Below are 18199 nucleotides of genomic sequence, written 5' to 3'. Positions count from 1 at the left end.
GGACCCGCAAGATCCTTTTGGGTTTCGGTAATTGAAGAATCTTTAGAAATACGTCTAGCACAAGATCTTATAAATCGTGATGGCGGCTTTCAACTGGATAAGGCTTGGGACCCTTTGGCCTCTTTAATTTCTTCTGAGAGAAAACATTTTATTCATAATGACACATCTGGTGACATCTAACATTTGTTTTTAGTGACAAGAGCATGCATTCCGACAGAGGGTGGACATGTAGTTTCACCTTTACACATGCACCTGGATGCCATAAATGGAACAGTATTTGCAAAGGGTGTGAACTTTGGTAGAGGGCTCTCCCACGATGGCTACCAATGCACCTGCGTCTCCACACCAATTTTTACTATTAAGCTGACTCCGTGAACTAGCAGTCTCCAGTGGCAGACACTTGAAAATGGATGAACTGTTGCCAGCTGAAATATTGTGGCAAGAAGTCAATATGATCCAGCTGTAATCCTGAAACCTCATAGAGTAGCCTTACTTCTACTGATTTAGAGGATAAAGACCCCAATGAAAGATGATAACTGATTAGTAAACAAGACTGAGCTCACTGTATCAAAAAGGAATAAAATTGGAATTCCATGAACTGTTGTTAATGGTGTAAGGTGAAATGGTGCTATCCTTGAATTTGTGATGTCGACGTCGCTTGCTTTTACTGGAGCACTTGACTGCTGGCAGCTTGGTTGGCTCTGGCAAACATCAGCTATTGACAAGGTAGTTTACAAAAATTTTGTTGGGACTGAGCTGAAAAACTACAATGGTACAGGATTTGATGCCCAGATGATGGAGGGAGGGCTGCTCCATATCCTGCATTGCATAACATTTTTGTAATTTCACTTCCGATGGACTATGTTGCATCACATTTGCTGATCAAGATGAGAACTCTAATATTTCACAGTCTGTGGAAATGGTAGCCTAATCTGCTTGAGAAATCTTGGACACCCTAGCAATATACAAATCTTCTGCTAAAAAAGCACACACTTTACTGTCTAGTGATTATCTAATCATTACATCATTTATTAATGATACTGTTTATGTCAGTCTGCATGAACAGGTGAGCTTGCATTCTCTACTCAGACCTTGCAGATGCATGATATGTGATTCCTAACTGTCTAATGTTGCCTTACAATGTTGTAGGAACTCTAAGTGAGCAGTCATCACATGCATTTTTGTAGCAAAATGTTCACTTAAAAATGAATCAATAGCAGCGATGGTCAGTAGCACTGATGGGTCAGAAACGGGGGTCTACTTTTGAACCATATTATAGAACTGTGGGTTTGTGGTTAACAGAAAGGCTTGTAGTCATTCAGTGTGCTTAAATGTCACTTGCCTGGAAATGAAGTTCAATGAACTGCTAGAGAGCCAGGATAGTGGAAGCAATTGTAAACATGTTGATTCCATAAGCTTCTCTGCAAACTCATACCAGGTAGTTATAATTAAAGTGCAGTTTCTCACAGAGCTCCAGTGTAGGGTGTAATTGTCGTATGGCAGCAAAATATTTTAGATATGCCATTGCGTTAATGCAGAAGTGATTCACAGTAGAAAATAGTAGTTCAGATTGTGGCCACCAGATGCAAATGTGGCACTGTGAATGTAAGAAAGATGTATAGAAATATTTCCACATGTAATGGATTAGGAATGGGACATGGGCAGAAAAAGTCAAACAAATGTTGATTTTATTATTAAATGCTGCTTACACAATTTGTTCAATATGAGTGCCGGAGACATTGATCATACGCTGCATCTATAAAACAACCCAATCAGCAGTTGTTTTCAGCAGGTCCAGTGGAATCTGAGCAATTTGTTCCTGTATTCTGGCATTCAGCTCAGGTAGAGATCAAATGTGTCCCTGGTAAACGTGTCGTTTTCAGTATCCCCAGAGCCAAAAGTCTTATGGGTTCAGATCAGCTGATCTTGCAGGCCAGGCATTTGGAAAACTTCTACAGGTAACACGATGGAAAGTTGCATTAAGCAGATCTTGGACTGGCTGAGCAACATGAGGTGTTGCCTCATCTTGCATGAATACAGTGGTTTCCACAGAGTTGCCCTCTTCCAAAGCAGGAATCACATGTTGTACAAGGTTGTCTTGATAATGTGCAGCTGTCACAGCACGTCTGACAGGCACTCTGGGTGTATTCTCCTTGAAGAAGAATGAACAAAGAATAAAGATGCTTGTGAATCCACACCATACAGTCACATACAGCAAGTGCAATAGCTCTTCATACACAACAAACAGTTTAAAAGAACCCCAGATTCGGCAGTTCTATGTATTCACTGCACCCTCTAATGAAAGTGTGCCTCGTCATTCCATAGAATAATGCCTGGCCACACATCATCAACTTCGATCTGTGCCAGAAGCCGAAGAGAAAATTCAGAATGTTGCTCTTTATTTTGAGGTTTCAGTTGCTGCACAATCTCAATCTCATACAGGTACCAGTGTAATATAGACAGAAAAGCTTTCTGTACTGTTGACCATGGGATGGACAATTCTTATGACACAGTGTAGGCACCAGCACTACCTGGGGCCACATGCAGCATTGTCAGTTACAGCAACAGCAACCTCTTCAATAACTTCCAACAGTGTAGGGCACCTTCGATGCACCATGCCATTTTTGAATTTCATCATCTTCTTTAACCTATTTATAATGACATTGGGTCCCTCCTTACGCCTTTCAGTCAGTGATACTCTGTTGATGCAGCATTGTAATTGGTGCTGTTCACATAAACCAGTTTCACCAACAGTGCATGGTCTCTCTTCTCAGTACTGTTCACTTATGTTACGGCTTGCGAAATGACAGTGAAGATGCCACACCGTCAAACCAACAGTGTCTAGTGCCAGATTTGCCTCTGGCGGCCAAAATAGAAACTAATATTTTCCAGCATAAATTGCTCCCTTATTAGCATCTCTACTAAGTTTTGAACCCATATGATAATTACAGCCCACACTGAGCTTCCCTGAGTAGTTACACTCCAATTTTAACCTCTTGTTACTATTTCTGTTTTTTCAGAGCTTGAAAAACTGTTGGTCCATCATGGTTGAAAGAACAAAATGGTCTGACAAGGCCTATTCCAACACAGAGTGGTTTACAGTTCCACAAAATTCTTGTCACCATTGTTAAAAGTCTGCTTCTTCAGCAGCACAGATTTTATTAAGCATAACTTATTTTGCAATTAAATCACATAAAGTAATAGTACTGGGTTCCATGAGAAAAGGAGGGAGTTTAGGGTCATCGTCAGTAGGCATAGAAGAGAGAGCTTGCTGTAAACATTGGCTGATTATTATGTGACACCATGGTGGTCTGTAACCTGGCACTAGATAATGTAGTCTTCTGCATTGCACCTAGTAACTTTGCCAGACACAAGCAAAATTATATTGATTGATCAATCAGTACATCCAACAGGATTTCCAGAGTACATACCATTCTGTGCATAGTCTCCCCTCACAATTCACTGTCAAAGAGTAACTGTTCAGATACAGTAATCCAACACAACTGTGTGTCCCCTGTATTTATCACTTGCATGATCCTGCCTGTGTTCAGGCTCCTAATGACTTCATGCAGTAGCTCTTTTGTCCCTTGCTCTTGCTTGGGGGCTTCAACACACATCATTTGCAAACCCCTCCTTCCCACATACTTAGACTCAATGTTTGAATGACGGAGAATATCATCTTATTAAGTGACATTTACCTCCTGAATATAGATAAATAAAACTCTTCAGCACTGCATGGGAATTGTCTTGTCATTGACCTTCCCCATGGTTTTCCTGCAGTAGCTGATAACATCCTATAGAAGTTGACAGAACAGTTGCACTCTACCAACCCCTTCCTTATTTTGCTTTAGCTTCCAGACAGTTCAACAAATACAATGTGCCAAAACTGATGCTCAATAGACCAGATTGGACAATTAGCAATCTTGCTATGCTTGTAAGTCAAAATAACATCCAAGATATGAGAAGACACATCATAAATCTACTATTCAGCTAATGCATAAATTCTAAAATGCTCTTATAATCCTGGCAGGCAGACAATATTGTGGTGGAATGACAAACATTTTTCAGTTTTTATGAAAATGAAGGTACCACTGAAAACATTTTAGAGTAGATCCTCTGCTTTTAACTTTTAAACTTTTTTGCTGTATCCTTCATCATGTTACTTCAGGCATATCACGAGGTGTATAATGAACAAATTCCTTAACTCTCTGAGAATTATAGAATCAGTCGCATACAAATACAGCTAATTTCATTCAGCTGCACTCTGCATTCATGGCTCATTTGTGTGGCTGTGACCTGCAGGTGACTTCTGTAGGTTCCATGTCTCAACCAGTTATAAAGGCCGGACGCTGGAAGTGCAAAGAAAGCAGACCCTCCAGTTGAAAATATCTTTACTCTTTGAACACTTCGTAAGACTATTCAGTGAGAACTGATCAGAGTTGAGTATGTAAATTAGGTATAAGGCTGTAATGCTTCTGTCCTTCATCAACTTGTATTCTTTCTCAATAATGCTGCTTTCGTTTCAGATACAAGTCACAGACCTAATTAAAGAAACTAATCATCCACAGCTATCTGGCTCCCTCCATATCACATGGATTGTATATTATGGACTTGTCTTCCCACATTTGTCTTATTCAGTTCATATATGGGGAAATGCACAAGCTGGCTACCTAAAAAGAATATTCACAATTCAGAAAAGGGCAGTGAGATGCATTGCAAAAATACCACCAAGACAGACCTGTAGGCAAGCTTTTGTACACTATAATATAATGACAGTATATTCACTGTATATATACCAAAGCATAATGGTGGTAAGGTCAAGTGATAAACACCTCCTAAATAAAGATGTACACAAACACGGTACAAGAGGAAATGAAAATTACTACATGATAAACAGAAATCTAAAACTGTCTATGACTGCCCCAGAAGAAGCAGGCAAAAGGTTTTTTAATAAACTCCCCAAAATCATTAAAAAAGAAACAGATCTAAAATGTTTTAAAAATCATTTGAAACTATATCTCACAGAGAAATGTATATACAGTTTGAGTGAATACTAAGATGGTGTTTAAATATATCATTACTGAAATGTACCTGTAAAAATTATCATTTCTGTATGTTGTTTGGATTTGTGTGTACGTATAATGTGAAACATGTAAAACCTTTGTATGATTATGGACTATTTCTGTTTAATCATTTGTTTCATTTATATATATATTGAAATCAAGCTTGATGTTAATAGGCTATTGTATGACACACCCAATACTCTCAGCTGGATTTTCAGCTGGAGTCCATGGGCAAAGAATAAATAAATAAATAAATAAATAAATAAATAAATAAATAAATGATCGCCAGCCTCAGTTTACCTTCAAATGTCTGTGAAACAAGGGGCTGCAACCTACTAGGCTTTCTACTGCCGTCTGAAGGACCTGCAGCTCATTCATTGGATCTGGGGATATCATCAACTAGAAAGTTTGGCCTAGTAAAAAAATTAAGGAATGGAAAGAATAGACTAACAACAGTGAAGTAAACACATGAACTACAAAATAACCATTTTACTGTGTTGACCAATAATACCTTCAGGGTACGAAATATTTCTTACTACCAGTAGATGCATATAAAAGTACACACACTATCCTAGCTTTCAGAACTACAGTTATTTGTTCCTTTGCTTTTTGTCTAAGCAGCCTTTTTGTTGTGCCTTCTGTGATTCAGCATCTCAACTATATGGTCAGTAGTAGACTATCCTTTTCATAATATTGTCATTTTCCATCATGGGTTTTCCATTGTTTAATTGGCACGTGTATCGTTCACTTTCTTCCTAAGATGTTGCACATGAAAACTAGGGCTAAGATAGATAGCTTTGAGCAATAGACCAACTGGAATAGTCCTAAGTAATACATTCAGGAATCCTACCAGATCTTGAGGTCCAAACATGAGCTACTAAGTTAAGGAAATCCACCTAAGAATGCTACTTGGTGTTCTCAATTACTTACAGTAGACCTTGAACACTTTGCCATTCTATTCAGAGTGTTGTACGTAAATGTGGCCATAGGCATTATTTAGAAGGCAACCTAGCAGTTTGTCTGGTGGTTACAAGGTGCATTGTTTGGAATCCTTTTTATTTGTAATTGGTCCATATTAACTATCTTCATTGTAGTCTCAGGAAGTGTCAGTCTACATCCAGCTGCCTAATCATCCTAGATGTAGTAATATGGGGGCTTCCTACACAGACAACACCTTATGGTATCTTTTTTTTAACTTTCCTTTGACACTACCTGGCTTTATTATGATGTGCTATAACTATGTGAGTCTTTCAAGCCCGTAAGTAGCTTCTGCAGTGCCAAGCAAAAAGCCATACTGCTCAGTGAAGGACAGAAGTCAGTCTTATCATTAAAACTGCAACAGTAAGAACGATATAAAATAATGAAAATTTACTTAATGTGCATAGGAAGAATACATGATTAAATGTGTAGTCAATTTGTGATGTACAGTATGCAAAATTTAGTACACAGAACTGGCAAAAATGTTGAAAATAAAGTTAAATTAAGCACAGATGACAGATACAAGCACTTCATTCTGTACTGTTGAGCTCTGTGCCAGAGTTCATCAGTCAGTTATTCCACAAGTGGTGGCATGCCAGCCTCTCAGTAACCCATTATGGGTAAGAGATCAGTAGAACACGCTGCCCAGAACAACAGTCTGACACTTCCTACATTGAGGCAGGACAGGGCAGTACAAGATCGTGATGTTGCATTACATTCTCTAGACCTCAAAGGTAGGGAGCAGCCACTGACCTTAACAAATCAGAAATGTAATGCCTGCCATCGGAATTACCAGCTGTGTGAACCAGAGCTGATAGTGTTGTATACCATGTGGCACCCTACACCATCATTCCAGATGCTGGACCAATATGATGAAAAATCCAATCTCAGAATGTTCATTCTTCTCCAAGCCTGCACACATCCAATTGTGATGCTCTACACAGAACGAGGAATCATCTGACGAGAATGTGGTGGCTCACATTTATCTAGTGTTGTCATTTGGTGCACCAGTCAGCACGCAGGTGTGTCTGTGTTGTTGTGTTAAGGAAGGGTGCAGCAATGGTCACTGTGCTGAAGTCCACAGTGCTCCAAATGTCACTGCTCTGCCTGTGTATACATGTCTGACTGTAAAGAAGACCATTTCCTGACCCAAGCCACACATTGGGGCTGTACGATCCTGCATGACCGAGCGAACAGTGTGTTAGTCCTCTTGTTCGCTGGTCACATGCAACTGTTAAGATCCTGAATGGCGTTGGTATGGCCCTCCGTACTCCATTTTCAATGATAGTTGTGCAATCCCAACCGACACAAGGGGTATTATCACAGAACAATAAACTCCCATCTTATAGGCCATGATCCTGGAGCTGTCAAATTTTGACACACACTGGTAGACATTCCTACTCTCTATATGAGGCATAACGAGATCTTCACACAAACCAACAACATTCAAATGTGATTCTACTTTACATGGCTGCACTGAAATACTAACAGTTTTTGTATACAAGCTGGTAGTACAGTTCATGCCAGTTTGAAATTTGTTCTGTGCCACCTTCATAGTGTTGCAGTTTTAATGGCTACCAGTGTATACATTCCCTCTACATCTACATACTTACTCTGCAAGCCACCACATGGTGGGTGGTGGAGGGCACCTGGTACCACTACTAGTTATTTCCTTTCCTGTTCCACTCACAAATTAAGTGAGGGGAAAAATGACGATATATATTCTTCTGTGTGAGCCCTAATTTCTTTTGGTCTTTATGCAAAATGTACATTTGTGTCAGTAGCCTCATTCTGCACTCTGCTTCAAATGTTGGTTCTCTTAATTTTCTCAATAGTATTGTGTGAAGAGAATGTTACCTTCCCTCCAGGGATTCCTGTTTGAATTCACACAGCATCTCCATAATATTTGTTTATTCATCAACCCTACCATAACAAAACTAGCAGTCCAACTTTGAATAGCTTCAGTGTCTCATTTTAATCTGACCTGGTATGGATCCCAAACACCTCAGCGGCACTCAAGAACTGGTCACACTAGCATCCTATTTGCGGTCTCCTTTACAGAAAAGCCATAATTTCTAAAATCCTCCTAATAAACTGAAGCCAACCATTCACCTTCCCTACAACAATCCTCACATGCTTGTTTCATTTCATATCACTTTGCAAACGTTATGCCCAATATTTCAATAATGTGAGTGTGACAAGCAGGACACCACTATTCTTTTTCTGAACATTATCGGCTTTAACTAACATTTTTCTACATTTAGTAGCCGTCAATTATCACACTAGAAATTTTGTCTAAGTCATCTTGTATCCTCCTACAGTCACCCAACTTCAACACATCCACATGCACAGGCATGTATTGGTTTGTGTTGTTTTTTTGGTATAGCTTCTTAATGTTTTAAATAGTGTGCCATTGCGTAGTGCAGTTACTTGTAATCTGTTTTTCTTCTGCTAATGCATTCTGTGTTTGGAAGTTTTTTTTTTGAATTGTAAATTTATGGTGTTGGCTGTGGCTGGCTTATTGTATTTAAAACCTGTGTCTGTATCAGTTGAGTGACGGTTGTGGGCTGTTAAGCAGTCAGCAAATGTGCTATTGGAGCTGTTACTTTTCTAGAGCTCTGACATGTTCTGAATTGGTTGTTGTAAGATTTCTTTGTATTTCCCCTTGTATGCTGATTGACAAGAGCAGCATATGAACTTGGATATGTCTGATCCATTAAATTTCTCTGTGGGTTTCTTTCCCTATTGTGTTGTCTGTATTGTATCCAATTTAAAATTTGTTTTTCATGTAAAAGGTTGTCTATTCTCTGAGCTGTTGTTTTATTGTAGGTGAGTATGTGCTATTTTTTAGTCAGCAAACATGGCTATTGCTGGAACTTCAAAATCAAATGACGGGTATATTACTCTCTCTTATGTTATTATCATGATGTCTACATGAAATATATAGTGGTTGCAGCAAAACTGTTGCATAGTCTTTCTTTAATAGGATATTATAAGAACAATGTCGCCCTTCTTCCAGACATTTACATTTAAGTTTCCTGAACATCTCTGTTACACATTCATGTGGATCAAACTGATACAGTGCTGGAAGCACGTCTTTACCTTTGTCTCTAGTACTCTAGATCTGAACACACTCGACTCTTGTATATAGTTTCCTTGATAGAAACCTCAGTTTTCCAGAACTCTTTCAACTAGTTTGAGTCTTCCATACACCTTTTCTACCACAGATTTTGTGTGTTATTCTCATTTCTTATTGCTTATTTGTATCATCCCTAAATATTGAAACAATGTGACAGGCTACAGAAGCTTACCTCTCATCCCATAATTGTATGGCCTTGTTGTTCCACTTGTCATAGCACTATCTTTCATCTACACATATTTAAAAAGTGCTACCATGTATAACACAAAGAGGAAATTTAGTAGAAGTATTTCTGCAGTTCTTTGTGGTCATCCAAGGAGGATACTTTCCTGTAGACAACAGCATCACCAGCAACCTGATAGTGCTGCTGACTTAATCTTTTAAAATCACTGAGAACATTGGTAGTTCTCTTACAGCTCCTTAGTGCATGTCAGAACTCACCCTAGTGTCTTCTTCACCTGGTCCCAATGAAGACCCTCTACCCCTCCCCTCCCCTTCCCTTCCCTCCCCTCCCCTTCACCCTCCCCTCCCCTTTCCCCTCTTCCCCCTCCCCCACCCCCTCCCCCTCCCCTCGCCCCCTCTCCCCTCTCCCATCTCACCTCTCACCTCCCGTGTATGGGTGTTGGTGGGTATGTGTGTGTGAGAGAGGGGGGGGGGGGGGGGTTGTCATGCAGGCATCAGGCATGAAATTAAAAATCCTCAAGTACTGGTCCCACGTATAATTTACCAGAATATTTGGACTTGGGAATGTAAATTTCATTTACCACTTGTGTTCTCATTAAACAGCTTTATTTTTATCAAACTATACTCCGGTAATTATTTTTTGTGTAAGTTTACATACATACTTAGTTTGAAGTATCGGATGAAAACAGCAGCGAAGAATCAGAAGAGCGGTGGCTTTCTTCAAAGTAGCTTGTACGATTTAAAATGATATAGAACTAATGTCCATAGTTGTCAGTGTAAGTAAATTAATACTACTTTAACTGGTTGTCACAGTAGTGACCGGCAGTGGTTGCTTCTGCCAGTTAATTTGGAGTTCGACTTTTTCTACAATCCTGGAGGCTCTCCTTCGTGATGAGTGTTAGGTTACAAGATGAATGAACAAATCTGACAAACACCCAGTACTGCAATTTAAAATATGCGGCACCATGCTTCCCCGTCTTTGCCTAATTGGATTGCTATCTTTCTAATTATGTCTACAAGATATTAAACTCTGTACCTTTCACTACCTTTTTTGCCATTTTTTGCATCAAATGTGGCATCATCTGTTTTACTTATTTGTGATGCTCTTTCAACAGTTAACTAATTTGTTAATGACTGTAATTGGGATGGAATTTATACAGTGGGACAAACTCAAGTTCACTAGATAGTGTTGTTGTTGTTGTGGTCTTCAGTCCTGAGACTGGTTTGATGCAGCTCTCCATGCTACTCTATCCTATGCAAGCTTCTTCATCTCCCAGTACCTACTGCAACCTACATCCTTCTGAATCTGCTTAGTGTATGCATCTCTTGGTCTCCCCCTATGATTTTTACCCTCCACGCTGCCCCCCAATACTAAATTGGTGATCCCTTGATGCCTCAGAACATGTCCTACCAACCGATCCCTTCTTCTGGTCAAGTTGTGCCACAAACTCCTCTTCTCCCCAATCCTATTCAGTACCTCCTCATTAGTTATGTGATCTACCCATCTAATCTTCAGCATTCTTCTGTAGCACCACATTTCGAAAGCTTCTATTCTCTTCTTGTCCAAACTATTTATCGTCCATGTTTCACTTCCATACATGGCTACACTCCATACAAATACTTTCAGAAAAGACTTCCTGACACTGAAATCTATACTCGATGTTAACAAATTTCTCTTCTTCAGAAACGCTTTCCTTGCCATTGCCAGTCTACATTTTATATCCTCTCTACTTTGACCATCATTGGTTATTTTGCTCCCCAAATAGCAAAACTGCTTTACTACGTTAAGTGTCTCATTTCCTAATCTAATTCCCTCAGCTTCACCCGACTTAATTCGACTACGTTCCATTATCCTCGTTTTGCTTTTGTTGATGTTCATCTTATATCCTCCCTTTAAGACACCATCCATTCCGTTCAACTGCTCTTCCAAGTCCTTTGCTGTCTCTGACAGAATTACAATGTCATCGGCGAACCTCAAAGTTTTTATTTCTTCTCCATGGATTTTAATACCTACTCCGAATTTTTCTTTTGTTTCCTTTACTGCTTGCTCAGTATACATCGGGGAGAGGCTACAACCCTGTCTTACTCCCTTCCCAACCACTGCTTCCCTTTCATGTCCCTCGACTCTTATAACTGCCATCTGGTTTCTGTACAAATTGTAAATAGCCTTTCGCTCCCTGTATTTTACCCCTGCCACCTTTAGAATTTGAAAGAGAGTATTCCAGTCAACATTGTCAAAAGCTTTCTCTAAGTCTACAAATGCTAGAAACGTAGGTTTGCCTTTCCTTAATCTTTCTTCTAAGATAAGTCGTAAGGTCAGTATTGCCTCACGTGTTCCAGTATTTCTACGGAATCCAAACTGATCTTCCCCGAGGTCGGCTTCTACTAGTTTTTCCATTCGTCTGTAAAGAATTCGTGTTAGTATTTTGCAGCTGTGGCTTATTAAACTGATTGTTCGGTAATTCTCACATCTGTCAACACCTGCTTTCTTTGGGATTGGAATTATTATATTCTTCTTGAACTCTGAGGGTATTTCGCCTGTTTCATACATCTTGCTCACCAGATGGTAGAGTTTTGTCAGGACTGGCTCTCCCAAGACCGTCAGTAGTGCCAATGGAATGTTGTCTACTCCGGGGGCCTTGTTTCGACTCGGATCTTTCAGTGCTCTGTCAAACTCTTCACGCAGTATCGTATCTCCCATTTCATCTTCATCTACATCCTCTTCCATTTCCATAATATTGTCCTCAAGTACATCGCCATTGTATAGACCCTCTATATACTCCTTCCACCTTTCTGCTTTCCCTTCTTTGCTTAGAACTGGGTTTCCATCTGAGCTCTTGATGTTCATACAAGTGGTTCTCTTATCTCCAAAGGTCTCTTTAATTTTCCTTTAGGCAGTATCTATCTTACCCCTAGTGAGATAAGCCTCTACATCCTTACATTTGTCCTCTAGCCATCTCTGCTTAGCCATTTTGCACTTCCTGTCGATCTCATTTTTGAGACGTTTGTATTCCTTTTTGCCTGCTTCATTTACGGCATTTTTATATTTTCTCCTTTCATCAATTAAATTCAATATTTCTTCTGTTACCCAAGGATTTCTACTAGCCCTCGTCTTTTTACCTACTTGATCCTCTGCTGCCTTCACTACTTCATCCCTCAAAGCTACCCATTCTTCTTCTACTGTATTTCTTTCCCCCATTCCTGTCAATTGTTTCCTTATGCTCTCCCTGAAACTGTACAACCTCTGGTTCTTTCAGTTTATCCAGGTCCCATCTCCTTAAATTCCCACCTTTTTGCAGTTTCTTCAGTTTCAATCTGCAGTTCATAACCAATAGATTGTGGTCAGAGTCCACATCTGCCCCTGGAAATGTCTTACAATTTAAAACCTGGTTCCCAAATCTCTGTCTTACCATTATATAATCTATCTGATACCTTTTAGTATCTCCAGGGTTCTTCCACGTATACAACCTTCTATCATGATTCTTAAACCAAGTGTTAGCTATGATTAAGTTGTGCTCTGTGCAAAATTCTACCAGGCGGCTTCCTCTTTCATTTCTTAGCCCCAATCCATATTCACCTACTACGTTTCCTTCTCTCCCTTTTCCTACACTCGAATTCCAGTCACCCATGACTATTAAATTTTCGTCTCCCTTCACTATCTGAATAATTTCTTTTATTTCATCATACATTTCTTCAATTTCTTCGTCATCTGCAGAGCTAGTTGGCATATAAACTTGTACTACTGTAGTAGGTGTGGGCTTCGTATCTATCTTGGCCACAATAATGCGTTCACTAAGCTGTTTGTAGTAGCTTACCCGCGTTCCCGTTTTCCTATTCATTATTAAACCTACTCCTGCATTACCCCTATTTGACTTTGTGTTTATAACCCTGTAGTCACCTGACCAGAAGTCTTGTTCCTCCTGCCACCGAACTTCACTAATTCCCACTATATCTAACTTTAACCTATCCATTTCCCTTTTCAAATTTTCTAACCTACCTGCCCGATTAAGGGACCTGACATTCCATGCTCCGATCCGTAGAACGCCAGTTTTCTTTCTCCTGATAACGACATCCTCTTGAGTAGTCCCCGCCCGGAGATCCGAATGGGGGACTATTTTACCTCCGGAATATTTTACCCAAGAGGACGCCATCATCATTTAATCATACGGTAATGCTGCATGCCCTCGGGAAAAATTACGGCCGTAGTTTCCCCTTGCTTTCAGCCGTTCGCAGTACCAGCACAGCAAGGCCGTTTTGGTTATTGTTACAAGGCCAGATCAGTCAATCATCTAGACTGTTGCCCTTGCAACTACTGAAAAGGCTGCTGCCCCTCTTCAGGAACCACACGTTTGTCTGACCTCTCAACAGAAACCCCTCCGTTGTGGTTGTACCTACGTTACGGCTATCTGTATCGCTGAGGCACGCAAGCCTCCCCACCAACGGCAAGGTCCATGGTTCATGGGGGGACTAGATAGTGAAGTAACAGAAATGTTAACTGCTAAAATAATCTAGTATTTTCAACAGTGCTATGAATATATATGTACTAAATTATAATGTCTTATTCCTTTAAGTGCTAGTGATGCAAGTACATACTGAGGCGATACCACAAGCTCAACAAAATGTTTTCAGTAAAAGTTTGTTCCTGTTCTGCTTGTAGCAGTTTCTGTAGTCTCTAGTGTTGTAAAACTATTGAAAGATTATCATCCTATATTGCTGCTATCTCCATATGTTATAGTTTTAAATGCATAAGATGAATATTATTTTTCAAAGGGGATTTTACTGACCTGATGCGAGAAATTATGGCAGAGGCCCGTACGCTGACAAATGCTGAGAGGTGTTCCTTGTTTATTGTTGATCAGAACAGTGATGAACTGGTTGCTAAAATCTTTGATGGAGAAGTCACTCCTCATGTAAGTATAAGTAACATATATTTTAATAATTTTTTTAATGATTTGTTTAATACCAGTTTACACTTAACATTATTACAAAATTTATACAAATTATAAAACTTTGTATTTATTGTAATTTCTTAATTTGTATTTGAAAGTTTAAGAAGGCAAGAGTTATATTTTCCATTGACATCCACATCCACATCTACAACTACACCTACATCCATACTCCACAGGCCACCATATGACGGGTGTTGGAGTAGACCCTGTACCACTACTGGTCATTTACTTTCCTGTTCTACTCATAAATCGAGCAAGGGAAAAATTACCATAATGCCTCTGTATGAGCCCTAATTTCTCATGTATGATCTTCGTGGTCCTTATGCAAAATGTATGTTTCTGGCAGTAAAATCATTCTGCAGTCAGCTTCAATTGTCGGTTTTCTAAATTTTCTCAATCCTCTCGAGGGATTCCCATTTCAGTTCCTGGACAAGCTCCATAACACTTGTGTGTTGTTCAAACCCAACAATAATAAATCTAGCAACCTGTCTCTGAATTGCTTTGATGTTTTCCTTTAATCCGACCTGGTACAGATCCCAAAAACCTGAACAGTACTTAATCACCTATGCTTCCTACATGTGGTCTCCTTTACAGATGAAGCATATTTTTCCAAAGTTCTCCCAGTAATCAGAATGAGGTTTGAGGTTTTCACTCTGCAGCAGAGTGTACACTGATATGAAACTTCCTGGCAGATTAAAACTGTGTGCTGGACTGAGACTCGAACTCGGGACTTTTTGCCTTTCGGGGGCAAGTGCTCTACCATATGAGCTACCCAAGCACGACTCATGCCCCAACCTCATAGCTTTACTTCTGACAGTACCTCCACTGAAGTCAACCGTTGACCTTCCCTATCACAATCCTTACAAGCTTGATCCATTTCGTTTTGCATTGCAAACATTATGCCCAGATATTTAAATGATATGACTATAAGGAAATACAAAATATATGCCCGAGATTCGAAAACATAACATGTGTGGACATAAGCAGCATAGGAAGAAGATTCCACACAACCCATGGTCTACACCTCAACAAACTAGGAAAAGACTTGGTTATAACACGGATTGAAGAAAAAGTAAACAACAAACTGAATGCGGAGTGTTATGCTACAGTGGCCATCCCTCTCAAGGACAAAAATCACGAATTCACGGATGAATCAACCACAAAATACCAGGTCAGTGATACAATACATCAGCAGACAAAAGTGACGTTTTTTTAGGACAATAAAACTTTCCACCAATGCAACACCAGATGCGAGTGTATGTGATCCACATATGCCTCAAGCAGACCTCATTTCAAACGAATGCAGTTTATCGTTTCTGCATTATAATGTACAGGGTTTAGGAAACAAAATAGATGCATTTGAATCATTCATCACAGAGCTAGCTCCACATGTAGTAATATTCACAGAACACCAAAAAACAGTAGACAACATTCATCATTTCAAATTAGAAGACTATAACCTATCAACATTCTACTGTAGAACACAAAATAAATGCGGTGGTGTCACCATTTACGTGAGAAAATGTAAGTTAATAACAGCCACAGAAAAAGTGTTATGGACAAAAAAATTAAATGCTGACAAAGATTTCGAAATTACAGCTCTTAAACTTACATTTTGTACTGTTTCGTTCACTGTTGTAGGTATATATAGATCCCTGAGTGGAAACTTTGATGCTTTCCTGGATTCATTTGATGGAGTTCTAAGTAAATCAATGTCAGGTTGCAGAAATGTAAATGTTATCATGCTTGGAGATCTGAACATAAACACCTTACTCGACAACCAGGAAAGCAAGTGTTTTGCAGATTGTATCCTCTCCTATGGGGCTAAAGACATTCTTGGACTAGTACCCACTAGAATATCTAACACACCCACATCAGTTGATCATATCATTACAAATTATGACCATATCATCTCAGCAGACATCATAAATGGTCACCTTTCAGATCATTTAGGCCAAACACTAGTACTAAAATGTAATACCAACTTCAAACCAAGAAAAATGTATGAGCACAAGCAAATACTATCTGCATACAACATTGCCAAGCTAAGACTTAGTTTAACTCAGGAATCATGGGAATCAGTTATTGCTACAAATGGGGTAAACAATAAATGGAATGAATTTGTAGAAATCCTGACTGGGCACCTAAATAGGACCATGCCAATAACAAAAGTAAATATTCACAAAAACCAACTTTTAACATCAAAACCTGTGCCATTAGACTGTAAAACAAAAGTTCTAAAAGAAAAAATGGAAAACATGTATCACTTAATCACTTACACAGACAAACTGACTCAGAGGTACATAAAGAAACCTATAAGCAGTACAAATACCGCAAAGAAGTCAGAAAATTAAAAGCAGAAAGAATCAGCCAAGAGATACGAAACTCAGATAATGTCTCAAAGTCTTGCTGGTCACTTGTAAATAAAATAAGAAATAAGGAAACAGACACCAAAATTAATAATGTAGAATTAACTGCGAACAATAATGTCATTTCTGATCCCTTTCTAATCAGCAATATTTTCAATAATTACTTCACAGACATTGTTGAAAATGATGTCTGTATGAAACAGGATAAACAGCACATATTCACGACTAGTGACAAGCAGAACTGCAGTAGTACACTACCCGCAGTAAGTGCTTATGATATTTTGCAGCACATTGATAGCCTCAAAAACAAAAAATCTGCAGGAATAGAGGAAATTTCTGTATATCTAATGAAGAAATGCAAACATGAACTGTTGAAACCACTACTTCATCTCATAAACTGTACACTCTAAGAAGGTGTGTTCCCTGAGATGTTGAAAATGGCTGTAATTAAACCATTACACAAAAAAGGGGAAAGAAAGCATGTACAGAACTACAGGCCCATAGCCCTTATCTCAACATTCAGCAAACTGATAGAAAAAATAATATTAAAAAGAATCCTGGAACACTACAATAATGCTGATGTACTAGGGGATTTCCAACATGTCCAACATGATTTCAGGAAGGGTCGAACTAAGATGTCAGCAGCTGTGCAATTTCTTCACCATGTACTTGGAAAAATAAATGAAAAATCTCAAACGGCAGGAGTATTCTTGGACCTCTCAAAAGCTTTTGACAAAGTACATCATTATGTACTTGGAACGGTGGTCTGAAGTGACCACTGGCCAACCATAGCCTCTGACAACAACCGCCCAGATTCTCCCACCGCATGTGAGTACAGAATTCCCAGTATCACCTGATGTGATACCCCAAATGCACGGGTATGTCCTTCCATTTGCACTAGCAGCCATAGCACCTCTTTGATTTGTCCCAAATCCTTAACATCTAACTGTCTTAAATCCTTAAACGCATTAATCAACGGATTCGGAAACTTCGCAAACATTTCATTTTTAGATTGACCTGGGGTTTGTTTACCACCAACCAGGTTACCACTTTCAGTTCCTTGCTCCAGCAACTTCCTAGCCCCCAACACCAAACACGTCACTTCCAGTTGGAATGTATTAACCAATTCCTTAACTAACTCGTTATTCAATTCATCTGACTTAACTTTAGTAAGGTCTGTCACTCGATTTGCAAAATGAGCAATCTGCACCTTTAACCTTTCCAACTGATTACTACTAGGTTGTGAACCTTCCAAAAATGAGATGTTCTCTCTTAACATGTTTATAGCTTTAAATAAATTCTCAATCACTATTTTTGTCTCACCAATAATTTCCGGTGTAATTTCCACTGGCAATTGCAATGCGGCTTGCAATTGTGTTGCTAATTCGGCCACAATGCCCTCCTTCGATTGGCACCGTATTGCTAGTTCATACAGCAACTGCTCTCGTTTCAAGAAGGCTATTCCGGGACACCTTCTATGTGTCTCAACCATCATCCTGTCAACCATCCTGGCATATA

The 18199-nt window shown here is 39.3% G+C and overlaps 1 protein-coding gene across 1 annotated transcript in view; it reads left to right on the top strand.

The window, feature by feature from the left end:
* LOC126195171 (cGMP-dependent 3',5'-cyclic phosphodiesterase-like) overlaps positions 1-18199 on the top strand; it is a 333488-nt gene that overhangs the window by 94931 nt on the left and 220358 nt on the right. The window contains exon 5 of the mRNA XM_049933683.1: positions 14134-14273. Within this exon, the coding sequence (XP_049789640.1) occupies positions 14134-14273 (140 nt within the window). The remainder of the gene's footprint in view (positions 1-14133; positions 14274-18199) is intronic.

The sequence above is a fragment of the Schistocerca nitens genome, chromosome 7 (assembly GCF_023898315.1).
Source record: "Schistocerca nitens isolate TAMUIC-IGC-003100 chromosome 7, iqSchNite1.1, whole genome shotgun sequence".
NCBI lineage: Eukaryota > Metazoa > Arthropoda > Insecta > Orthoptera > Acrididae > Schistocerca > Schistocerca nitens.
This window is presented reverse-complemented; position numbering and strand designations above follow the sequence as displayed.